Source organism: Phaethon aethereus, assembly GCF_964289735.1.
Source record: "Phaethon aethereus genome assembly, chromosome: 6".
Taxonomy (NCBI): Eukaryota; Metazoa; Chordata; class Aves; order Phaethontiformes; family Phaethontidae; genus Phaethon; species Phaethon aethereus.
Window position 1 is genome coordinate 38,744,058 of NC_138580.1, and position 23,211 is coordinate 38,767,268.

The 23,211-nt window shown below is 41.8% G+C and overlaps 1 protein-coding gene across 1 annotated transcript in view; it reads right to left on the reverse strand.

The window, feature by feature from the left end:
* ERBB4 (erb-b2 receptor tyrosine kinase 4) overlaps nt 1-23,211 on the reverse strand; it is a gene marked incomplete at its 5' end in the record, with an annotated part of 635,614 nt that overhangs the window by 188,803 nt on the left and 423,600 nt on the right. Inside the window, 2 exons of the mRNA XM_082001544.1 lie at nt 948-1,013; nt 21,247-21,381. Coding sequence (XP_081857670.1) covers nt 948-1,013; nt 21,247-21,381 — 201 coding nt within the window. The remainder of the gene's footprint in view (nt 1-947; nt 1,014-21,246; nt 21,382-23,211) is intronic.

Genomic DNA, 23,211 nt, shown 5'->3' on the forward strand with positions numbered 1-23,211 from the left:
AGCGGTTAACTTGTCACAGTCTCTTCCTCCTATCTACCACTCAGCCAAGGAAACAAGCACAAGCTACAGCAGTGCTCTCTCGGAGAGGTATCAGCAACCATAGCATTTTCTAGGAAGTGTGACTCCAGTAAACGCAACCAATTTCCACCCTCCTAAATTTCAAAGAACAGAAAAGTAAAGGATAGCTATATTCCTTTAAGGAGGAAAAAAGAAAAAACTTGTAGGAAAAGAGAGCTCTCAATTTTCTCCTCTTTCGTATTTGCTAATATTGTGACTGCACTTCTAGCTCTTTAGTGCCTACCTGAAGGAGCTGAAAGCACACAAGGAAAAAACTCTCTCAATATAGTTCTTTTTTATTCATTTTAATGCTCTCTAAATTCAAGAGGACAGACAGACATTGTGAAAAACCCTTCACTTACTACTTCCTTCACCAAAAAACTATTATTCTCTCTTTCAGTAGAACTCAGATACATTCTGAGTTATTATGAAGAGAACAATTCTGCAAGATAAAATAGTATTCCCAGGCTCCCACTGAAATTAATAGTATTTTGGCATTAGGAACTTTGCAGCGTCAGGCCGTCATTAAAGATCTCCAAATCTGCCTTCTACTTTTTTTTCTATTCCTACAGTATTCAGTTCAGTGTATTCCAAAATAACCATCAATAATCTCAGGAGCCATGCTCCATGTTGCCACCAAGAAGTGAGAAGAAAATTCAAGTTAGCTTAAGCATTTTTAGAAAGCACAAGGGAGGAAATAAAAAACATAAATTCACATAGGTGGAAAAAATGCAGATCATCTGTTGGTAAAAACATATGGGAAAAACTTGAAATATTTTAGAATTATACTAAAACCAGAATTTATAGTATCCCTTCACAATTAAAAAAGAAGTGGAATCCCTGTTACATTATTTTTCAGCCCTTTGTTTCTCAGAGTCTTGCATACTTACAGGTCTGGCAGTGATTCTCTGTGGGTCCCCAGCACCGGCCTGTGCAGGACTTATGGCATCGACCACCTGCAGTACAGACAGAAAGCGAGAGAGATTAGAAATGTGGCTTCCTTTCATTTCTTCAACATCCAGCAACTGCTGAAGAGGAGGGTCCATCTTGTCTTTGGAGGATATTTATGCTTTACCAAGGCTGAAACAGTGCCTGCAAAAGGCCCAAAAAAATAGCCAGAATTTGGTGTCAAACATATATGAAATATGGCTACTTACCTAAGTGCTTTATACCCTAAACGCCTCTCTGCTATGTATAATGACTGGGACATTTTAAAACCAGAAAAAGATGAATAAGGAACCGAGGAACAATTTCATCACCCAGTGCTATTATTATCGCTCTCTACATCCTATGTAAGACCTATTCATTCCTCCACAGGAAAAGGGATGGCTGTGCTACAGAGGTTATCTATCTATCTATCTATCGATCTGTCTCTCTCATGTTCAATTTCATCTGAACAATGGGGCGATACAGGCGGTGCCTTTCATTAAAAGCCACCCCTCACCCCCAAAAGCTTGCATAGTCTTCATGTCCAATACCATAGTAAAAGAAAGGAACTGTGCCCTGTGCAGCAGCTTAACCCCAGCGACAGCTAAGCTCACAGGACCTTTCCTTTCCTGACTGCTGATTCTCTAGCTGCCTGCAGTTGTGCTTCTGAAGGAACCTCATGTTCCTTCAGAACCTTCAGGTGATGCTCTGTGTCGTCCTTCCACATGCTGACAGGTTGAGGCCCTCAAGAGAAAAGCAACCATAGGTGCTTTCATTGTAAAACACAGATGCAGGAGGAAGAGTTAGCAATGGTACCTTTTATAAACTGCTATAAATTACCTAGTAATTAGTGACTGGAACCCGCCTGGACTGAGGCGGCAGTCGAGTTCGCATCTTCCATTTCATGGCTAAATGCTGACTGCTGTGCGAGGAAATGGAAAGCAGGCAGAAGGACTGGCACATTCTCCTCTGGCTGCATCTTACATTATTTGAGGAAACACTCAAGACAGCCCCATGCCAGTCCTGACTGTGAGCGAAGGGAGACCTTATTCTGCAGCTCCCACCTAGACGTGGCCAGATCTTAGTTATGCTTCTGCTCTCGGTGCTTCTCCCTCCTGAATGCTCCCGGAGCAGGCATGAGAGCCTGCCTTACTGCACCTCAGCTGCTAAAACCCAGGTGTGGCACTGCCTGAGGTGCAGGCAGCCAAGCCCTTTACACCGAGCCAGACCTGAAGAGATGAACTGAGAAACACAGAAATAGCATTGGTAAAGACTACGCACAGTCCTTATCGCTGGAACCTAAACTCATCTTTGATTAAACTTTTATTCATCACTGAATACTGCTGAGATTCTATTAAGCAAATTTCTCCTTTGAACCTGATCCAGCAGCTTAACTTTCAGTCCTGTATTAACAGCAGCTGCTGTTAACACCACTCCATTACACTAAATCAAATACTTCCCACATGCCCTGATGGTAGATCGCATTGGAGAAAACACAGAATGCCTCTCAGCTAAGGTTGGATCTCCCCAAAAGAAAACACTGTTTCTCTGCTAGCAGTGAGCTTATACCTACAAGACGTTATAGAGCTGAGCAAACCCACTGTGATAGTTGTGTAAAGTCAGACTTTCTGTCACTACTTTTTCAAAGTTAGCATTCCTTCACACTACATTCGTGGCGCTATTGATGATGTTGTATGGTTATTACCACACCGTATGCCAACTACCTTGTTCAAACTACCGTCTCCTTGCTGCATTCACGTTCATTTAAAGCAATTACACTTGGGAAGCATTGTTGCTGACATCACCAGCACATAATTTGCTGTCACATTCTGCCATCTGTTTACTTAGATCACAAATGTACTGTAACTACATAATGCAAACTCATTCTGGCTGACAAGGAGGCAACTCCGTCTGGCAAGAATAATGCAACTTTAATCAGTAATAATGATTATGATGATTATTAAGAGACCACTGGAACCCTGTGCAGAAAGCAAATACATCCACGTTGACTGACAAGAATAGAAGTTTAAAAAGAATGTAAGGTAAACAAACTTCAGGGAAAAATTTTAACAGAGGAGACTTGATAAGATACAGTTTGTTTGTTGGTTTTGGTGCTCACCCAACTGCATAAAAATGATCCCCAGGAAGTGGGTTTTATAAACTGGCTATCCCTGACCAACAGGAGTGGGAAGAAGAAAGAGTAGGGGGACCTGGATGCACATCCAAATAACCTTTCTGCTAGCTACTTTGCTTGGTCTTCTCCTGAGCATCCCTGCTGGGGGCAGCCAGGGAGGAACCACAACCCATGGAGAACAGAGTCTTTCTCTTGCAAGACTCCATTTTATGCCTGATCCTTGCTCGTGGTCAAATCTCGTGCCTGTCTAGCTTAAGGGGTCTGGAGTTTAGGGAGAAAGCCAGAAGTCTTGCAGCTGGATGCAGTATAAAGCGCTGCACAGATCATTTGTAACCACATATTCCTGAGGCAGAACAATGTACCAGCTTGGCTGTTTCCTCCTCTTTCTGTCCGTGGATTCTACCCCCTTTCAAAACATATTGTATGCACTGGGCTTTCCACTGCAGCACATGCAGTGAGACAGCACAGAAGAAACTTCAAGCGCCCCTCCAACTGATCTCCAACTAGAAAGGCCACCCATGCTTCTGCAAAAGCTACACTTAAAATAAAAATCTACGTATCTGAAACTCCCGAGTGCTGAGCTGACCTTTGGTACACAACCAAAAATGTATTCAGCCAACCCCACTCCTCTTGGAAACAAAAGTGGTCCAACATCTTCAAAAATAATTTTTTTTTTAACTTGCACGCCTCCTTCTTGGTACATGACTGACTTTGGCAGTGTCAGATGATCATTTGCATTTAAATAGAGATATTTAACAACATAGCATGAAAAGGCTGCCAGTTTTCTTTTTTCTCACTGGGAACTCAAAGTATCTGTGCTTCATTGTTTTCACTTTTCTCAGCTGCACAGACACAACAAGGAGCTGAGCTTGTAGGCAGCACACCTCTGAACTGCATTGCTACATGTCCTTTTGAAGGTCAAATATACTGTGAATTAAAAACAAAAACCAAAATCCCTCCAAATAGTGTGTCTATATTGGTTGGTTTGTTTAAAAAGAAAAATAACTTACTTTGCTTTCTGTATGAACTGGTTCAGATTCTACCCTCATGTAATTACCTGGTTTTCCCCACTGTAATAAGGACAGATTGCTACCCATTAAAGATCAGCTCTGTAAATATAACACAGATATAGTGACATGGAAGTCAATGTAAGTAGCCAGGAGCATAAGGAACATGTCTCACAATTAGGTCTTTACATCTGGCTTAAACAATAATAAATCTATTGGCCCCAAGACTGATGAAGTGCTTGAAATAATTACACCACTTCTCACAGATCTTTCTGTATATATTTCTTAGTATTTTTAGATTGTAGTGAGCCAACAGATTTGAGAAAAATTTATCAAACAATTCTTGGCATAAAATAAAATCTTTCCTGTTATTTCTTGCGTCTCTGAAATATTCTAAAACCCTCCAACATACAGCAGCCAGGGCAAAAAGAAATAACTAATGAAGAAATGGCAAACCATGAAACTGCAGAAGTGTTCTTCCTTTTGTTTTGATGCAACAGAGAGTAGAGGTAGGACTTCCTATGATTTCCTCCACTGGTGCTTGACATCAAAAGATGCTGAGTGTCCTAAAATCCTGGTGGCAATCGGTGGAACCTAGGAACACTCAGCAGCAGCAGCTTGTAAAACAGCCCAAACTTCCCAAGAGGAGAAAAAGCCCATAATATATGTTCTTATCACAATCAAACAGTGATTCAAGAATTAGCTCGAATTTGGCCAAAAAGTATTTCTGCAGGGCTCTACCTTGTAAGCGCTACCTTGTGCATTCACTGAATTCTTGCACATCAGTGAAGGCACAGAAGAAAAAAAGGGTTTTCTTTCTTTTCTAAGCAAGATATGGAAAGGAAGAACCTGAAGAGTCTCCTGCCCCTTTACAGACGTGACGCTTTAGTACCTTTCTGCTCCTGAATAGTAGCATTGTTTTGCACAAACAATGACCTCTTATTCATTAGACTGCGGAGGAGAAGGGAGAAGTTAAAAGGAGCCTTACATGATTTTTACAGGGTTTGTTATGAAATCAAAGCTTAGAAAGGGCAGATTCTCACTGGAACACGAGAATTAATTTTGCTTTGGCAAATTCTACATGGAAAACTGATGGCTTGTCTTCCCTTGGCCAATACTACCACAACAGATCTTCATTATGGACTCTGGTATCATTGTTGTTACTTCCACAGTAAGAGTTTTACATGCGGAAGATGCTTCTGCTCTCCCAGCCAGGGAAAGCCACCAGCAGAAAACGTTTGCTTGCTAGCTTGGGAAAGACCAAGGTTACTTCATCCTTGTGCTTTCCTGAGAATGGAGAAGGGCTTTCCTTTGGCTACAGACTGACTTTATTATTTCAGGAACAGTAAAACCGCAAAGGATTTAGTTACTGACAAGAAAAATGAAGTCCTCCTCTTGGCTGTAAGCTCAGTGTAGTACAGAGAAGAAACATTGCTTCTTCCCCATCAGCTATGCCAGCTGCCTCAAGCAGACCTCTCTCAGTAGGAGGAGGAAAGCAGAAAAAAGAGAAGAAAAGGTCTCAGTTTGCACAAAGCTTGCATTTACAGATGGTTTCTACCAGGTTAATAATTTTTTTATGACTGTTAGCATACCTGCAACACACACTGAAGTGTGAGTAAACACAGCCAAAATAAAGTGGCTTTGATGGTTACAAGCCATAGTTTTAAGCAGCCTCTTAACTTACCTAACAGTCTAAAATAATTAACTATCAAAACATCTAAAAATCATTTATTAGCTTCTGCAAGCTACTTATAAACTCATCCTTCACCTACAAGATTCACTCCTGCAAAAATGGTAGAGATGCCATAGAGATGTTTCTAGACTTAACTAGTCCCAAGGTCCAAGAAGTTCCAGGTACACTCTGCAGTAAAAGTCACAGTCTCTTCTTTCCATTGCTTAGGTACACATTGTGCATTGTTTTTCAAGGCAGCTAAAATTCCTTAGATTTATGTATGAAGAGATAATAAAATCAAAATATAATTCAAACAGTGCAGCACAGCATTAATGAGAATTAAAGATACTATTGTTGTGGTGGATTGTTCTGCCTTTATCAGGCTGTAATGCTTTCCGTGTCCTTGTTTGACTATTCTTATTGTCACATATTCATTCATTCACACTTCTTTGTTAAGTAAAAATCATTTTGCATTTTCTACCAGCCCTGTGCTAGCCTTCAGATCTCTTCTATTGATTTGAAAGTTAATTACCTAACAGAGACTCACACTCTTCAGGATTTCCTTTCTTTATGGCAGGAGAGACACATTGCAAGAGAAAGTAAAACTTTCAGTAAAAGAAGAAAGTCTCTTATAGAAATATCTACCGCTCATTTTCTCTTCCTCTCTGTAGAAGCGTTACGGGATACAGAGATCTAAGGGTCATTTCCTCTACTGCTATCAAACAATGTTGCTTTCACTGATGTCAGATGAGTTCACCTCAGGATCTATCACCAAATAGTTTTCCAACACGGGATTAGTCCCATAGAATTCAGGCTTTCCTTTAACAAGCTGTCCCTGTACTGACACTATTACTTCTATTGTGGTAAATGGCAGCATTTCTCTCGTACCTGTATCATTGCTTCCACCCCAAAGACTCCACGCTCAATAGCAGTACCCTGCACAAATACTAATGGGATCCCTTCACAGTGAAAACTTGTATAGTGTTCACCCATGATGAATACTTACACTGCGGCAAAGCACAGCACCTTTTGTGGGTGCTACCACCATCCACAAGTGAAAGTTTTCTCGTGTCCACCCCCTAATTGCCAGGTGTGCACATCTGGCACACGGGGACCACTGGGGCTCAGTAAAGGGGAAAGCAAACTCCCTGTAACGATCACTTCCAACAGGGACTTCCAACCTTGCCATTCAATGCCTCTATCTTCCCCTCATCTTCCTCAGTAGGTAAGAGGAGAGATGCACACAAATGGAGAGGGACTCGGGCACAGGCAGCTGAAAAGAAACTGGCACGGGAAATGGGTCTGGGAAATGAAACCAATCCAAGAGATATGCCCTGAAAGACAGGCATGGAGAGAGATATGGAGACAGTGCGAGGGAGAGCGGGGAGAAGGAACAGAGATAAAACCGAACCAGCACCAATGAACACAAAAACTGAATACCAAAGAGGGATGCTTTTTCATGAGTAATGTGGGATGGAGACAACCCTCGCGTGTGCACAGGGACTGGGGATCTGCTGAGAACTGAGAAATTACCCGAGTATCACTAGATATACTGGTGGAAGAGAGTTTTGATTTCAAGAGAGACTGGCCACCAGAGGTAAAGGAATAAATGGAAAGTCAAGAAGAGTATGTCAGCAGCACCGAACGGGCTCAGGCCAGAGGATTCGTATTTATCGCTGACAGGTTTGAGCTGACAGGAAGCTCACTGTAACACTACTCCAGCTGCTACAGAAAAATGTCTTCAGGCCACAGTAACGACTACAGAAAGGGACCTGGGGGGTGTTATGAAGATGCTGGTTATTTTTCTCTGCCTGGAACACAGCACTGGTAAGGCTGTATGACTTGATGCATTAATTGGGGATTTAGTCATCCACACAAAACCAAAAACCTTCACATACAACATAGTCTAAAACTTTACACTGATGAAGCGATTGGGAGCTACTGATTATCAGTGCTTACAGCTGTTGGCACAGAGTAATGTAAGTGAATTCCCCTCACTGTAATGGTGAATTAGTCCCAATCAGCATCAAACACCCTTCTGAACACAGGGATCCTGCGCAAACCGGGGGACACAGCCGGAAGGCTGAAAGGACAGGTCAAGTCATACCTGCTGCTTGGCAGGCTCATGAAGAACAACAAGCTCTGGGGAATCTTTCCTTGTAATCACATTGTTAAAAAAGTATATTCCCCTCCAGTAAGCCAGAGGTAAGTGTCTATCCTTGCACACTTGCAGCAGGAGCTCTGTTCCTGAACAGCAGAGAAGCTTGGTGCCTGTCTAATGGGGGTCTGCGCTGGAGTGGAAATTAAACACCCTCCCTCATATGGATCATCCTCAAAGCACACAGAGCAACAACTCCAGGCCCCTTCAAAATAAAGGGGTAGCTCTCATTCTGCCTTTCCTCTGTGTGAAAAGAGAGGGCAACGTTCCACCACCTGTAGATGCTAACACTCACCTAGGTTGTGTGGTTACGCATCCCACTTATCTCCTTTGCTTCCCGTGATGAAGACTCTTGCCTGCCAGGACAGCAACCCAAGAAATAGTCCACAGGCTGTTCTCTGGAAGGGGAGAGCACAGAGCAGGCAGCCAGCCCTCCTGATGACAGCCCTCCTGACCACACGGGGAGCTCACCGGCCCTGAAGGAAGAGAGCTGGGCACAGCATGTAACCATTCTTGGCTCCTTGCCCCACAGCTCAGTGGTTATGAACACTGGAGAACGGGTACATCTAAGGATCAGTCCATGCCCCTAGGACTATTTCTGTGTCTTACCTGATGATTACTTAATACTCAGAGAATTTCAACGCAAGGAGTAGAAAAGACCCCAGCTCAGATCAACCTGGGGCAGTTTCTGCTGGCAGGTGGGAGACTGGAGGTAAAGATCCGAAGGCCTTCAAGCAAGCTGGGAAACTGAACCCTGCTCCCCCACATCCTGGGCAACTCCTAAGCTGTGTTACTTTGTAAAAGGGAAGAAGAGTGTGAGCAGAAGACAGGTCTGTGAGGGGAAGGCAGCAGGCACTGCAGATTCCCAGCAGACATAAAAAAGTCAACATCTTCTATGCCTTTATATTCATTTCAGCATTTCCCCCTGGTTTGCTCCTGGCAGGTACTATTTTAATGGGCTCCCTCCTCTGCATGGGGGTGACCTGAAGTCCATGAATTTCATATCTAAGAAGCAGCCACTGCAATGCCTAATGCTGTGACACCCACACCCTTCCTTACCCTGGGATAGTGCCCATTCGCTCTCAGCCCAGGTGCTTTTTATTCTGGTTCACAGCAACAGGTGCCTCAGTCTGTGGTCTGACAACACATGAAATTAAAAACCACAAACAAGCCAAGTGAGTCCTACTGACCATAGCAATCTGATGTGCACCCACGTCAGTGTTTGTAATAACTCTTGATATATCTCTCTTGAGCTATCTCTCCTCAGGTACAGCAGCAGATTTACCTGCCTGATGCATAGTCTTGCCTGAGCTGAAGGATGCAGATACAGATGTCTTTTTTGGGCACAATGTGTTACACTGGGTGAGAAATCTCAGCACTGTTAGAGGAGATTTTCAAAGGAGGTGCTCAGCAAACTCAAAGACACATTGAAAACTAAGTGCCAAAGCTGGGGGTGTTCTTGTGCTTGTTTAATACCAACTCCTCCACCCCTCAAATAGATAAAGTCAGTCAACACCACATAAGTCAAAGTAATGTCCTGTAATAACGTTCCTGTAATGCTGCCAAAGCAGTAATAAAGTTCAAACAGAGGGGCATACAGTTTTCATTTTTTAAACAAAGTAATAACCTCAAAGAAAGGAAATGAGAAGTCAAAATTGCAGTGGCTTTTAAAATTCATTTTACTTTTTCTGGATGCCATGTAATATTCCTAGAGTCTGCCTGGGTGCAGTTAGGTGTGCTAATGTTTTAACCAACTTGTGTTGGTTAATTAGATGGAAATACTAGAAAGGAACTACCCATTCCCATGAAATTTTAAGTCCATTTTTAGACAAACTTTGGATAAGTACCATAATATGCTTATTCAAATGTAATTACTTATGCAAAATGTAGCTCTGGCTATTCTAACCAAAACATTATTACAAAACAATACTTGGACAACAGAAGCCCTTTCTCTGCTGGAAAACAATGCTTGGGCATATACTCTGATATTTAGATTCAGTGTTTGCTATATGCAAATATTCAATGAAAATAATCATACAAACAAATTTCAGACTGCAATTTCCTGAATAATCTTCAGCTAACAGAAATATGCACAGAGATGATGTTTTGGACATTCTGTGACTATCATGTAGGCATAATATGATGAAGTCAGTATGAAGTTGTTTTCATATGTAGCAATTTGTATAAAACCACTTGAAAACTCTCGATTGAGTACCTTACTCTGCAAATATTCCCAACATTTCCCCTATGCTAGAACACTTCACTGATGATGGCTTTTTATGAGGTTTTGAAAGTAAATTACAAGTTCCTACAAGAGGACAAGAAATAAGATTTTGAGACGTGAAAGCTCCTTTGAATACTAGCCCAAGGAGATATGAACGTGGAGATCCTACACACAGGGACAGAAAACGTGAGGGACTGCAGGAGCATAAAATACACTCTTCTTTTTTGCTTTCCCACTTCCTACACCTTGTCTGTCCCTTAGCAGACAGAAACTTCCCTTCTAGCCACTCAGCTTCATTTGAAGCCACAGCACTGTCCTCTTCCCTGCAGGAGGTGTGAAGGGATCAGAGAGAAGCCCCCGAAACAGCTCTGCGTTTGAGCAGACCACTGGCCAGAGCTCTTTAGCCAGGCTGTCCACAAAAGCAGGACAGGAACTTCAGCGATGGTGCTGCGAATTTCTGCCAACGCAGGCATGTGTAACGAAGTCCTTAAGAAAATGCGGCTACGATAGCAATAAAGGCTTGGCGTGGTTTTGTGTTTTATGTAAGCAACAGAACAGTCTGTCGGGAGATGCCGGCTGGCTAGTCCCAACACTGCACCCACCCACTGCCACTGAGCCGTACACCCACCCTCGTGCCCTGCGCAGCCGCACCAACCAAGCCCGCTCTGAGCTGGCGGCTGGGACGTACATCTTGCAGATCTAACGACGGACAACTTCAAAAGGGTGGGAGGCACACAGCAGCTTCAAGAACCAGTAGATGCAATTAAGCAGCTGATTTTATAGTCTCTCTTTTCTTCCTCTTTCCCTAAGCAGCTCTTCAAAGGCAGCTAGCTAGAGCAGCTGGAGCTTGCTGTGAAAGACCAATTCTACCCGTCCACCCACCCACTACAAATCCGCCAATTACCTTTCAGTTAGACTATTTTAAATATTCGGAGTATTTGAGGTTTATTTCCTACTTTCAAGAAACACTGTTTGTGATAAAGCAAGCTGCGTAAAATGGAAAGGGATGCTTTCATTCAAATGGAAAGTCTCTCCCTTGTGTGATACATTGCTTAAATGCCAATCTGCCTACAAACAGGTGGTATACAGTAATACATTATATGCACGCAGGTTGCCATTAAAAGATAAGCATTTACCAACAGTTGCCACACACTACTATGTGGAGCACCACTTAAATTCTGTAGCTACAGAACTAGTGCCGCTCTGTAGTATTTTCATGCATCAGCATGGTCAACTGTGCCACTTGGTGGGTGACTTTCACCCTGTAAGAAGGGAGGGAAATAGGAAATAGTAAAGCAAGGTCAGCACTTTGGCAGGGAAGGGGTTGGTTTTAGGTTTGGGCAGGTTTTGTTTCTCTTTCTGAAAAATGTATTTTTTACGGCAAAGCGATGCCCTTGTCAGAGGTTCTTCAGAACCTGTTAATGCTGCCTTTCTCAGTGCCCTCCTTTCTGTGTCCATGACTCCTGAAGATCCTCGGCTTTGTAGCAGTTCCCTTGCTAGATCCCTGGATTAGGCTCTGGCAGCCTAAGGAGTTCTGTCCCTCACAGCATTATTTATTTGTATTAGCTAGGTATACTTGTGTTTGTTACTTACTTTCTATTCAGTGAACTCGGCTGTTAGAGGCAGCGTATTTCAATTAAATGCCACGTCTGCCTGCCTTTCAAATCTCTTTCAAGGGCATTCGCCAGTTGACAAATCCCTTCTGAAAATGCTGGCTGAAGATATTTATTAGGAAACTAAACTGATTCCCTTTATTCAAAACACACTGTTCTGGGTTGAGGAAAAACATTACAGGCAACTTCAAGCAGTTCAGCTTGCCATACTAATGCAAAACAAGTTCATTATATCACTGGATTTCGTGTATTCCTCCATCTTCAGTTACATATGCTTGGCAAAAACTATTCTTTGAAATCAATTGCTTCTGTTACTGTATTTGTCTTTCAATTCCAGGTCAACAAATAAAGTCTGTCCTGACTAGAGATTTCCTAATGGTAGGAAAAGCAAATTCCACGTATACTGGAAAAAAGCGGTTGAGAGACTTGCTACTGAGTTCTGATACAAATTTTCTTTCCATCCGAGATATCCATGAAACTGTAACTGCTGCTAACATGCAATGCTGCAAGCCCTTGGAGTGTGTTCCACACAGGAGGAGCTTTCACAAAACGGTTTAGTTATTTGTGGCTTTTTATCGAAAAGAACAGCTTCTCCTCCTGGCTTTGCCACGATGACACTGGTGGCAGAGAACATATTCTGTACCTCGACCACCTGGCTGCAGAGGTCTCCAAACATACATTTAAAATGGTAATCAAACTTCAGGTAATAACCTCAATGAAAGGCTGTAATTTAACAAGCTCTGCAATAACAAATGTCTTCAGCACACACTTTCTGGAATGCCATTTTCTCCGTGGGTAGTTTCAGATTTAGATGTACACCAGAAATGATACACTAGCTACTCTGAAAGTTGGCTTTAAGTGTGAATTAGTCACTTCCCTCTTTTCTTTTTGCCAGCATACATAAATATACTGCTGTTACTCTGGCCTTCTGTAGAGCAAAATGCTTGTGCTTTGCAAAAGCACAAAATAGCTTGCAGGAGTACCTGGACAAAATGCAGTTAGCTCCCTGGTGTCTTGGTACCGAGGGCTGGGGGTTGATTTACACGTAGTCACTATTTACACATAATTGTCTCCTGTTACAGGAGCATCCGCTGGTCTAAAGGAAAGCTTTCCATGTACTTGTATCTACACTCTGTTTAGCTCTCCTGATTTTTTACTGACTGACGGCATTTTTACTGCAGGAAAGGACCCCATCCTCCCTCCCACTCTGACCCAAGACTCCCCACTTCACCAGTGTGGCTTCCCAATGGTAGCAGGACCGGTCCTGCCCAAGAGGCTGTTTTGGATGGTCCGGCTGCAAACACTGGTGTGCACATGTGTAGCATTTTATACAATCTAGCCACAGTGTAAGTGAAACTGGGGGAAGGTTGGGACTTTTGGGTGAGATTGCAATGATATGAGGAAAGCCTTTTCTTCAGAACTATCACATAATTACTTCAGAATTAAATACCCAATGGTTTGACCTGAGTATAAATTTCCAGGTAAGTCACTATGTGTAAAAATGATCCTTTTCTAATATTCTGACTACTGGTACAAAAAACGAGTTACTGTGCTCTGTGAAGAATTACAAGGCCACTACTGAACACTAAATCAATGGACTGACTACCCGTCAGACCTCATTCTGTAGCTGCAACAAATGGCCATGCACAAATTCACCTACAACCCTTGCCAGCAACTCCAAACATGGATTGTTAACACCCAATGGAGAACAAAGCTTATCACTTATACAAAATCCCATGCAAATAGCAACTTACACTTTTTGGGAAACACACTACACGAATATACCATGTATGCCGAAAGGAATGTACATGTATCCACATGGCTGATCTTCTCTTATACCAATTTAAAAAAAATGTAAGGAGCTTTTGGTCTTAAACTAGTTCAATTTAAAGAGACATTTTACTAAACCAAGTTTCTACCAAATTGTTCCCGTTTCTGCAATATTTTAAAGAACGATCTTTTCAGAAACTGTATTCTCCTTTTGCTATCATGTGGAAAATGTGCAGTAGAACATGACCTAGCAAACCCTCAGTTATCGGGGCTGATGGAGTAGCAGGTTAACCTAAATAAAGCAACTCACAAAGAGAGCGTAACAGAGTAAATGAAGAAAGGGGAAAAGAAAAAAAGAATATGGAGCCAGCACTGACTCACAACAACCAAATACATACTATACAGAGATAAGTATGTCAAACTGAGCTACAATGCTTCCAAACACACCTGCATCCAGGTAAGGTAGATCCATGTAGCCTGGATTATCTGCACCAGGAGAACAGAGCGTTGTCTTCATAAGCAACTGTGCAGCTGGCTAGTCCATTTTCTGTTCCTTTAATTAAAATGCAAAGCACTGGCTAAACAGTAAACACTTAATTAGATTTGTCCCTATGTTTCAGTATTAATAAAACACATGAAAAATGCATTAAGAGCCAAGGGGCTCTCCAAAAGTAACTGTAAATGAGCAATTATAATACAATTGGGGTGTGGTTCCCCAGGGATCATCGCTGGACTGATGCTTATTAATATTCCAGCCAATGGTTTAGAAACTATTAAAAAGTCCCAGGCAATAAACATACAGATGACAGGAAGACTGAAACCCCAGCAAATTGCAGCGAAGAGCAGGCAGTACCAGAGAGTGAGCCAGGCTGGTGGGTAACGTGGAGTCACTCACACCAAATGTCTTTTATAAAGCCAAACTAAGTTTGCATGTTTCGGAATAAAGCATGCAGGCTACATTTTCTGGAAAACAGGCAGTCTCTAAAATACACAGCTATCTGAATTGCCTGAACATCGGGTTCCTCGTGTGAAACTGAAACACAAAGGATACAATTTTTACTTCTACAGGATATTGGTTAAATCTGTAAGGTGCACGCTTTGGTTTCTGCCTTCTAAAAGCACATTGAAAACTACACATATTTCACATTGAAAGCAACTGAAATTATTTTAGAGCTAGAAAGAAATTCCTCACCATGAGAGATGTGAGACCCTCTATCTGTTTAGCTTTTTAAAAACAGATCAAGAGGTGAGCTGATTATACGGTACATGCCATTTCTGCAGGGAGAAAACGTGGGCTATGAGAGAGCCCTTTGAGCTAGCTAGAGAAGGTGCAAGAGGCAACATCACCTGCAATTTAAAACTGTGTTCAAATTAGAAATAAAGACACCTAGTCTTATTTATCTTAATAGTAGGAAAACAACCAGCTTCTTGAGCGACGTCTGCACTTCTGCAAAGCTTCGGACCAGTGCCAGAAGAGCATACAGAGGAGAGAAGCCCCGCACTCGCCCACCCAGTGGCTGGGGGAGCTCCAGCCCCACCAGGGCTGGGGCTGCTTCTAAAACCCAAAGTTGGGTTGCAAGATACACTGTGCTTAGGAATGTTGCCCCTGTACTCGGCACTGGTGAGGCCACAACCTCAAGTACTGTGTTCAGTTTTGGGCCCCTCACTACAAGAAGGATGCTGAGGTACTGGAGCGTGTCCAGAGAAGGGCAACGAAGCTGGTGAGGGGTCTGGAGCACAAGTCTGATGAGGAGCGGCTGAGGGAACTGGGGGTGTTCAGTCTAGAGAAGAGGAGGCTGAGGGGAGACCTTATCGCTCTCTACAACTACCTGAAAGAGGGTTGTGGTGAGGTGGGGGTTGGTCTCTTCTCCCAAGTAACTAGTGATAGGACGAGAGGAAATGGCCTCAAGTTGCGCCAGGGGAGGTTTAGATTGGATATTAGGAAAAATTTCTTTATGGAACAGGCTGCCCAGGGAGGTGGTGGAGTCACCATCACTGGAAGTGTTCAAAAAACGTGCAGACGTGGCACTTCAGGACATGGTTTAGTGGGCATGGTGGTGTTGGGTTGACGGTTGGACTTGATGATCTTAAAGGTCTTTTCCAACCTTAATGATTCTGTGATTCTGTTGCCGAGCTCAATGCCAGGCAAGAAGATGATACTGCAGGGCCTCCACATACAGGAAATCAGAGCTAATGATATTTCAAGGCTGCTTTTGCCCTTGAAAAAGCTATGCTATCAATCAATAGGTAAAAAAGAGAGAAGACATTTTAAAGCAGTGTTTCCCTTGAATACATCATGGGATTTACTGAATCACAGGTACACATCTAAGACCAAGCCTTTTCTTCCTATGCATCATGTAACAATGTAGAAGTACGTCTGCACAGCTCAGAAACTGGCTGTTTTTACATTATCAGGTGCAATTAGATACAAAGCAATGACAGAGGAGTACTCTGTTATGAATAACAAGTAACTGAAGTTGTTCTGCTTAAAAAAATGTCTTGCCAAAAATTCCAGCTTTTTTCACAGCTAATGGGCTCAGCTGAAAAGCCAGATCAAGCCAAGGGAAATTTTTCCACAGATCTCACTGCCCTTCAGAGTCTCAGCAGAAATTTCATTTCCGGAGAATACTTTGAAGGGAGCTTAATTTTCACAGAGTTCGGTTTTCACAACTTTGTGCACATGCTGACATGCAGTTCTCCATTTTTCTTGAGTAATTTCTTGAAAAGCAGCATTTTTTTTTAAACTTTAAACGGAAAGGAATTTTTTTAATCTTTATTACCCGGTTACCAGCTCCGTCATGAACATGCATCCATATAATTTCAGTATTTTTAAATGCATTATTGATTTATTTGAACCCATGCTATTAGCTATGCAAGCAACCTCAACACAATAACTCAAACCCTTCATGCTTTTTTGTGAAACAAAATCTCCAAGTAAAGCTCCACTGAAAATTCTGATTTAATGCTACAGCCCTTGTCAAATCCTGCAAAAGAGCTCACCTCGCACAATGCGGGGCCAGTCCAGTTCCTGCTAGCTACCAAACCGAGGAGGATATCGTGGACACTGACCAAAGCAGCTGAGTTTTCACTGCACTTTCCGTAAAGCTGGTCAGAGATTTGTCTACCAATCTACAGTTGTTTTAGGCAAGAAGTCTAATCCTTACTTCCTGCTTTATTTCTTGCATCATCACTGGGACCTGCACCTTGGATTTCTAGCTATGAAGGGCAGAGCTCTAGTTCTTCAGTTAAGGGGCTAAATCCAACAAATGGATGGGGTAACAGGGGAATATGCTCTTGCAAAGCATGGCGTTAGCATGCTTGGCTAATGCTTATTTTTGGAAGGAGAGAAAACAGATTTTCAGGATTGCAGAAACAAATTCAGTAACGTATACCTAAAGGGAAAATGTTGTTCCTTAGAGACTTAAGCACTTCTGAGATTCTCACTGCAAGGTGCCCAGCTGAAAAACCCTAGGCTCATAGCACTGATTTCAGGTAACGGACAAGAAGGCTGCTTTCAAACTACAATTAATTTTAAAAGCTTCAGCTACAAGATACCAGTACGGGAAGGCTCTGCAAACAGTAAATACTAGTAGTATTTGAGAGTACCAGTCAAAATGCCAGGCACAGAGATATCTGTCCTCAGAGAGTTGAAATACGTGTGGTCCCTGGTACAACATTTGTTTATTACATTTCAGCCGTACACGCTGAGCTCTGCGCCGGCAGCCACTGTGCCTGTATTCATCTTAACCGTAAGGCCGTGTAATTCAAAGGCCTCTAATACAAGCTTTTCTGCATGCATTTGATCAGAACATGAAGCAATGGGTAGAATGCATTTCAGACTAAAGAAAAAGAAAAAAGGCGAGGCAGCACTTAGGATTCATATGTCTGCAGTATTTCTACCATAGCGGTGTTAAGGTGCTACAGTCTTTTCAACTGGCTTCTTAACACTGATGTGGCAATGAAAGCCCACAAAGAAGGGAATCAGAAAAGCTTTATTCCCACTGGCCACATTCTCTTCTGTCTAGCACTGATGTAAGTGAAGGGGATTGCCGGAATTGGCAGATCCAAGGTATGGAACAAGCACAGAGGCAGGGGACTGATTTTATTTCAAAGCGTCTTCATTTCACTCCACCCTTTTGCCTTCCTCCTCTGCTGATTGCCTTGGAGCAGCAGGGAGGGTTGCAAGCAAAATTATCCCCGAAGTGGGACCATTATCAAGCTCTTCTGTCTGGCTGGGGAAGAGAGCAGCACCGGCAGCTTGCAGTGTCGGCTCCCTCACGGGGCAGATGAACTAGGAGCGCGGCTGAGCCCTCAGCGCATACGCACGGCCGCTCCCAACACAACAGCACATCTGTATCAGCCTGCTGAGGTCCACTCTGGCATCGGCAAAAACCCGGCAAGTGTTGCGTGTTGGGCTCTCCTCCGAAGATGGGCCCTTGTTCTTTTGGACATGTAGACACCTTGGGGGAGATTTTACGGCTTTTGGAAAAAACACCGAACTGTGGTTTAGGCTTCAGGACCTGCTGGAATGATGAAGTATCCGATTCTGACATGCTGCAGTTCACAGCCTTTTGTCCCCAAAGTACTCTCTGCCAGGGAGCACTACTGAGGCGATCGCAGCGGAACAGCTGTGACAATTCCTGGGGCATAAGCTACCCTCCAGTCCTGCCAGTCATGGCTAAAACACGGCACACAGGCCGATGTATCTACCCAGGTCTTGCATGATCACACATTTACACAGACTTTCCTAAATTACTACTAGTATGGATTTTGCTGAGCTTGATACAGAAGGTTTACATTCCCAGATTGATGCAACCTCTCTGATAGCCTTCTCCCTCTCCTGTAAAGGTTTTTAGATAAGCAGCAAAAACCACTCATTCTTTTCAAGATATTCTGACAGTGAAAGTCCCAGAGGGCTTTCCTGGACATCTCTTGCACTTTGGATATTCTTGGTAATGCCAAGCAACATGTACTTAGTTCCAATGGACTTAGACAAGATTTGCATTTGATAGGAGGAACCTGAGACTTCAGGCAATTTAATACAGTCATGTAAAATAAACAGTAAATACATATACATGCTGGATCCAAAAAAGCTTGAGTCACAGTCTATGCAGAAAAGTACCAAAGACTTTGTAATCCACAGAGCATCATTTGCAGCAGTGGAAAAAATGCCCAGCAAGCACCCACACTGCCTATCAGATTATGAAAAGTGACGTGAGCCAAATTTGAGCAGCATATACCTTATTTAATGATACTCTATACTGATTTGCACTCTAGGGTTATAATTCAATGTTCATTTTTCCCAGTCCTGTCTGTACCAGTACAAATAACTTGTCTTAATTCTTTCATAAACTACCAGTGTATCACATTTCCTTTCTCCTGCCTCTTGACAGGTAATTATAAGGTTCCATATTTGAGTGATTTCATTTGAATGCTATATATATACACCCCCCCATGTGTGTGCGTGTGTGTGCGTGCAATACATGTACGCACACACATACAGCTATTTAATTTTAGGCTATTTTAAATGCTGATTTCTGTACCTGAATTCTTTGTTTCCCAAAGCCTTAGCACCTTTGTTAAACCATTTTAGCCATTTGTTGGCTTTCTGTGTAACGGAGTTTAGATTTTCACCTATGTAAACTGTGAAGACAGAAATGGTTTGGATTAGCTAATTTAATCAGATTTCACAAGGATTCATGAATAGTACTGAGATGGAACCCAGTGTCTTGGAGAAAGAAACCTAGGTTTATTAAATTAAATACAGTCCAACTGCGCCCTGCTACAATCCAAGTAAGGAAAAGTAAACTAAAATTTGGGTGGCTATCTTAATGAAGCTGCCTTGGTACACAGCTCTCAATCATCACTGAAATAATGCTGTTTATTGGGTTTATCAAGCACAAATGACAAAGCACAAATTGATCCTTTCCTATGTTTCAAAACAACTCAAAAGGAATGAAAAAACATTTTAAGAAAACTGGACATAGGTACATACATCCTTTCATCTTGCTGTGGGTGCTAATATTTGCCTTTATTACTTCCAGGGTGTGATTCCAAAAGTACTCAGCACTGATCTTGTTTCGATTCCTCTGAAGTCACCAGTAAAACTTCTGTTAGCTCAAAAAGATAGTATTGATGCTGGTTGCTTTTTTAAAAGAGCTTATTACCTTGGTGTTGCAGAATCATTTTTTCTTTAACTGGCAAAGGTTAAAAGAAAATCCATAACAGAACAAAACAAGAGTAACAACCAACTCTTTTTCTTGCTGAAGTAATGACTCATAAAAGGGTACAGGCATTCCCTAACCTTCAAAGGTTTCATCAGTTCTGCTTAGAACCAGTGATGAGGCTTTTTAATATGCAAATAAGATAGCTGGCTGCATTACAACTATGTCAGGTTTCCAGCCAGAAGGCAGAAGAGATGAGTCTCAGCTCTGGAGTTGGAAGATCCAGGAGCAGTGGAGTTTGGCAGGCTCCCGGAGGAAGCCGTATCTCAAGTAGCTGTACTCTGGTTTGGAGGGTAGCAGGTGAGACATACAAAAGCAAGTCGGCCTTACATAGAAATATATTATACCACAAAGCACTTTGTCAAAAACAAGTTGCTGCTTAGAAATTATGGGGCCTCATCAAATGGTCTTTACCCAGAGTCTAATTTTTTTCTCTGAATTCCTAACATACAGCTGAAGAAGTGAAGTTGTTTCTTCGCTGTAGCGGAAGCTAAGGAAGCAATCAGTCATTTATACATCCCTCGGACACCTTAGGATATGGTAAGCGATCCAGAATGTTCCTTTATCCAGAATGCTCAAAACAGTATGTCTGCTGTGGTGTCACTCCTGACATCAGATATAAACTTCCCAGCCTATACCTGAATTACCATGTTGACACATCCTGAAGGTACTGTTTAATAGCATGTTATTAATTTTGAATGCACTTTACTATACCATAGAATATTTTACCTAAACACTTTGTACCACCATTCACTAGAATTCATTATAGCTGCAAGAATCACCAAAATACTACTGAAGGTGAGTTAACTCTAGGGAAGGGAAAGAGACACATGGATCAGACAAATTAATTAAAGTACACTGATACTCCAAGTTTGAAATAGAGAGCATTAAAATAGAGAGAACATATTAAAAACAGAGAAATATTGGCTATACTGTGAAGACCACCCTATCCCTCTGCAAATTCTCTCTCTTTCTTCACAGATGCACACAAGACAACAGGATAACTATTTCTCAGAGGTTCATTTCCCATCTAAAGTCAGAATATCCATGAGCTTGTACCATAATTACTCCAGCAGCTAATTATGATGCCATAGACAGACCATTGTGACTCAAGGACCAGACTGAGCAGCAGGAACAAATGCAAAGCAAACAATAAACGTCTGTGCTTCCATGGCAGCACTGTGGCTTTAGCAATAAATAGAAAATAGAATACGCGTAAGAGAGAAAACAGATGAGAGAAAATTAAAAAAAATGTATGATGTTCACAAATACTCTCTACAGACAAAGTGTTTTTAAGATTAAACTAAGTGTTCCTACAAGCAATGTACAAACTTCGAAGAATGCAGGGAAAATTTACAAATACAATTCTCTGTAACAGAGGATTAGGGAAAACTTGTGGTCATATTTATACTGTTTCGTGCTGAGCGGATGACAAGGCTAAGAATAAAACCGGTACTTACATCCTGAGCTGCCATTTGTGGGAACCAAAGTGAAGTTGGAAGCCCAAGGGTTACGCACGATATCCTGCCAATGAATGGTGTCTGCGAAGCAAAGAAATTTGTTCTGGCCAACATACACCCCTCCATTCAGTATTTCTGCATAAAAGAATGAGAGAGCATACTTGTAAGACTTTAGACATACAGCTGATTAAATCTATTGCTGCCTAGTGTACTGGATACAGAAGACATGAAATGTAAATGCAAAAAATTCTGACTTTAATCTCATTTAATACTCTGAAAACTGAAGGGCGAGTAGCTTACAATATTTGTAAACAGCAAAAATTAATTTATATGCAGAAGAAACCTGATGAAGACAGCCACACAGCTGCTAGATGAGTTACTGGGTTTACCTGTTGTTCCAGTGTAATCGTATGGAACAGTAGTGTTTTTTGTAAAATAACCTTCAAAACTTAACTGACTTTAAAACCACAAGCAATCAACCACACTATGCTGTATTTCATTGATACATATGAACATTTAAAACAGAATAAACTAGAGTGCTCCGCTGGGGTAGGCATTTTCTGAGCCTACAGTACGAGAAGGGTCCACTTGTCACAATGTCTGGAAAAGCATGTTTTTTTATCAGGCTGTGCTGCTGTAATACCATGATCCGTAATACCCAAATACTCAATATCTATGATCCAAATCTCAAATACTGTCATCCAAAACTACTACTGACATGCCTTGCTGGAAGCTTTGTGTTGCATGGAGATGGTTTCTGAGCAGATGAAAGCTGGTTTGGTTTGGGTTTTTTTTAGTTTTCATGTTTCTATCAGTCGGTTCTAACAAATGGCTTGTTGCCCTGTCTCTAAAGACTCGATTTGTCAAATCTCACCATCAAAATGATCTTGTTGTTGTTGGTTGTAGCACCAGGGTTTCCTCTGGAGCAATAACTTGGTTTTTTTTACCCTCTGAAGTCTTGTTCAAATTAACAATTTCTCTACTTAATCTGGCTCTTTTATTTCCAAAGCAGAAGACAATCCAGGTGACTTTCAGTAAATTTAACAGGAGCTATGCAGCTAAAACCTCCTGCACTGCTTAGTGTCAGAGATCCAAGCTTCAGCAAAGAAATGTTGAAGGTTAGTTACTAATGACACCTTAGAATGACATTAAGTGCTGCTATAAAGCCAGGAGTGTCACGCTTCTCACAGAGACATTAAGAGGAAATCTTGACTATGGTAGCGATGATTAAGGTCGTGTGACAGTCCTCATCTCCCAAGAAAACCTTTAAAAGTGGGAATGCTAATGTTGACAAACAACAAGGAAGGAATTACTACTTTTCTTTTTTTTTTTTTTTTTTTTTTTTAAATTTCAGAGTTTACAGGCCACAGCATATAGAGGAGATAGCCCCCAAGAAAATAATGTATTAAATAAAGGATCATCTGTAAATACAGCCTTCCATCATATTAATGAGTTCAGAGTATTACTATTTCTTAGAAACCTCTGGTTTAAAAGCTTGGCTTTTCATTGAAAAGGGGCTTAAAAATGAAAACAATAATCTTATACAGGAAAGAGTCCAGATTAGAGATATAGCAATGATCTGTCTGTATGATATTCTTATGAAAAAACCCATACAGCATCTGTTAGCAATTCTGCTCTGGGGAAAAAGTAGGACTTAGAAGAACATTTGAAAACATGACTAGTGATGATTTCTCTGTGTTGTCCCAGCTATATAGGATTACCTAATCCATTACGGCCCCAATTTTGATTAAAAGTAACATCTAACAAGCCATGAAAAACTGTAAAATCTACATTCATAGCTTCTTAAATACTTGCACATGATTCCAAATAGCGTCGCTATCAGTTGGTACATCTGAACACCTGCCACTGGCTTAATTTCTGGTTTTTAGAGCATTCCCTCATGACACCACCTATCAAATTTTCTTTTCTGCTAGGAACTCTGATACATTCTTGTATAGCAGGCAG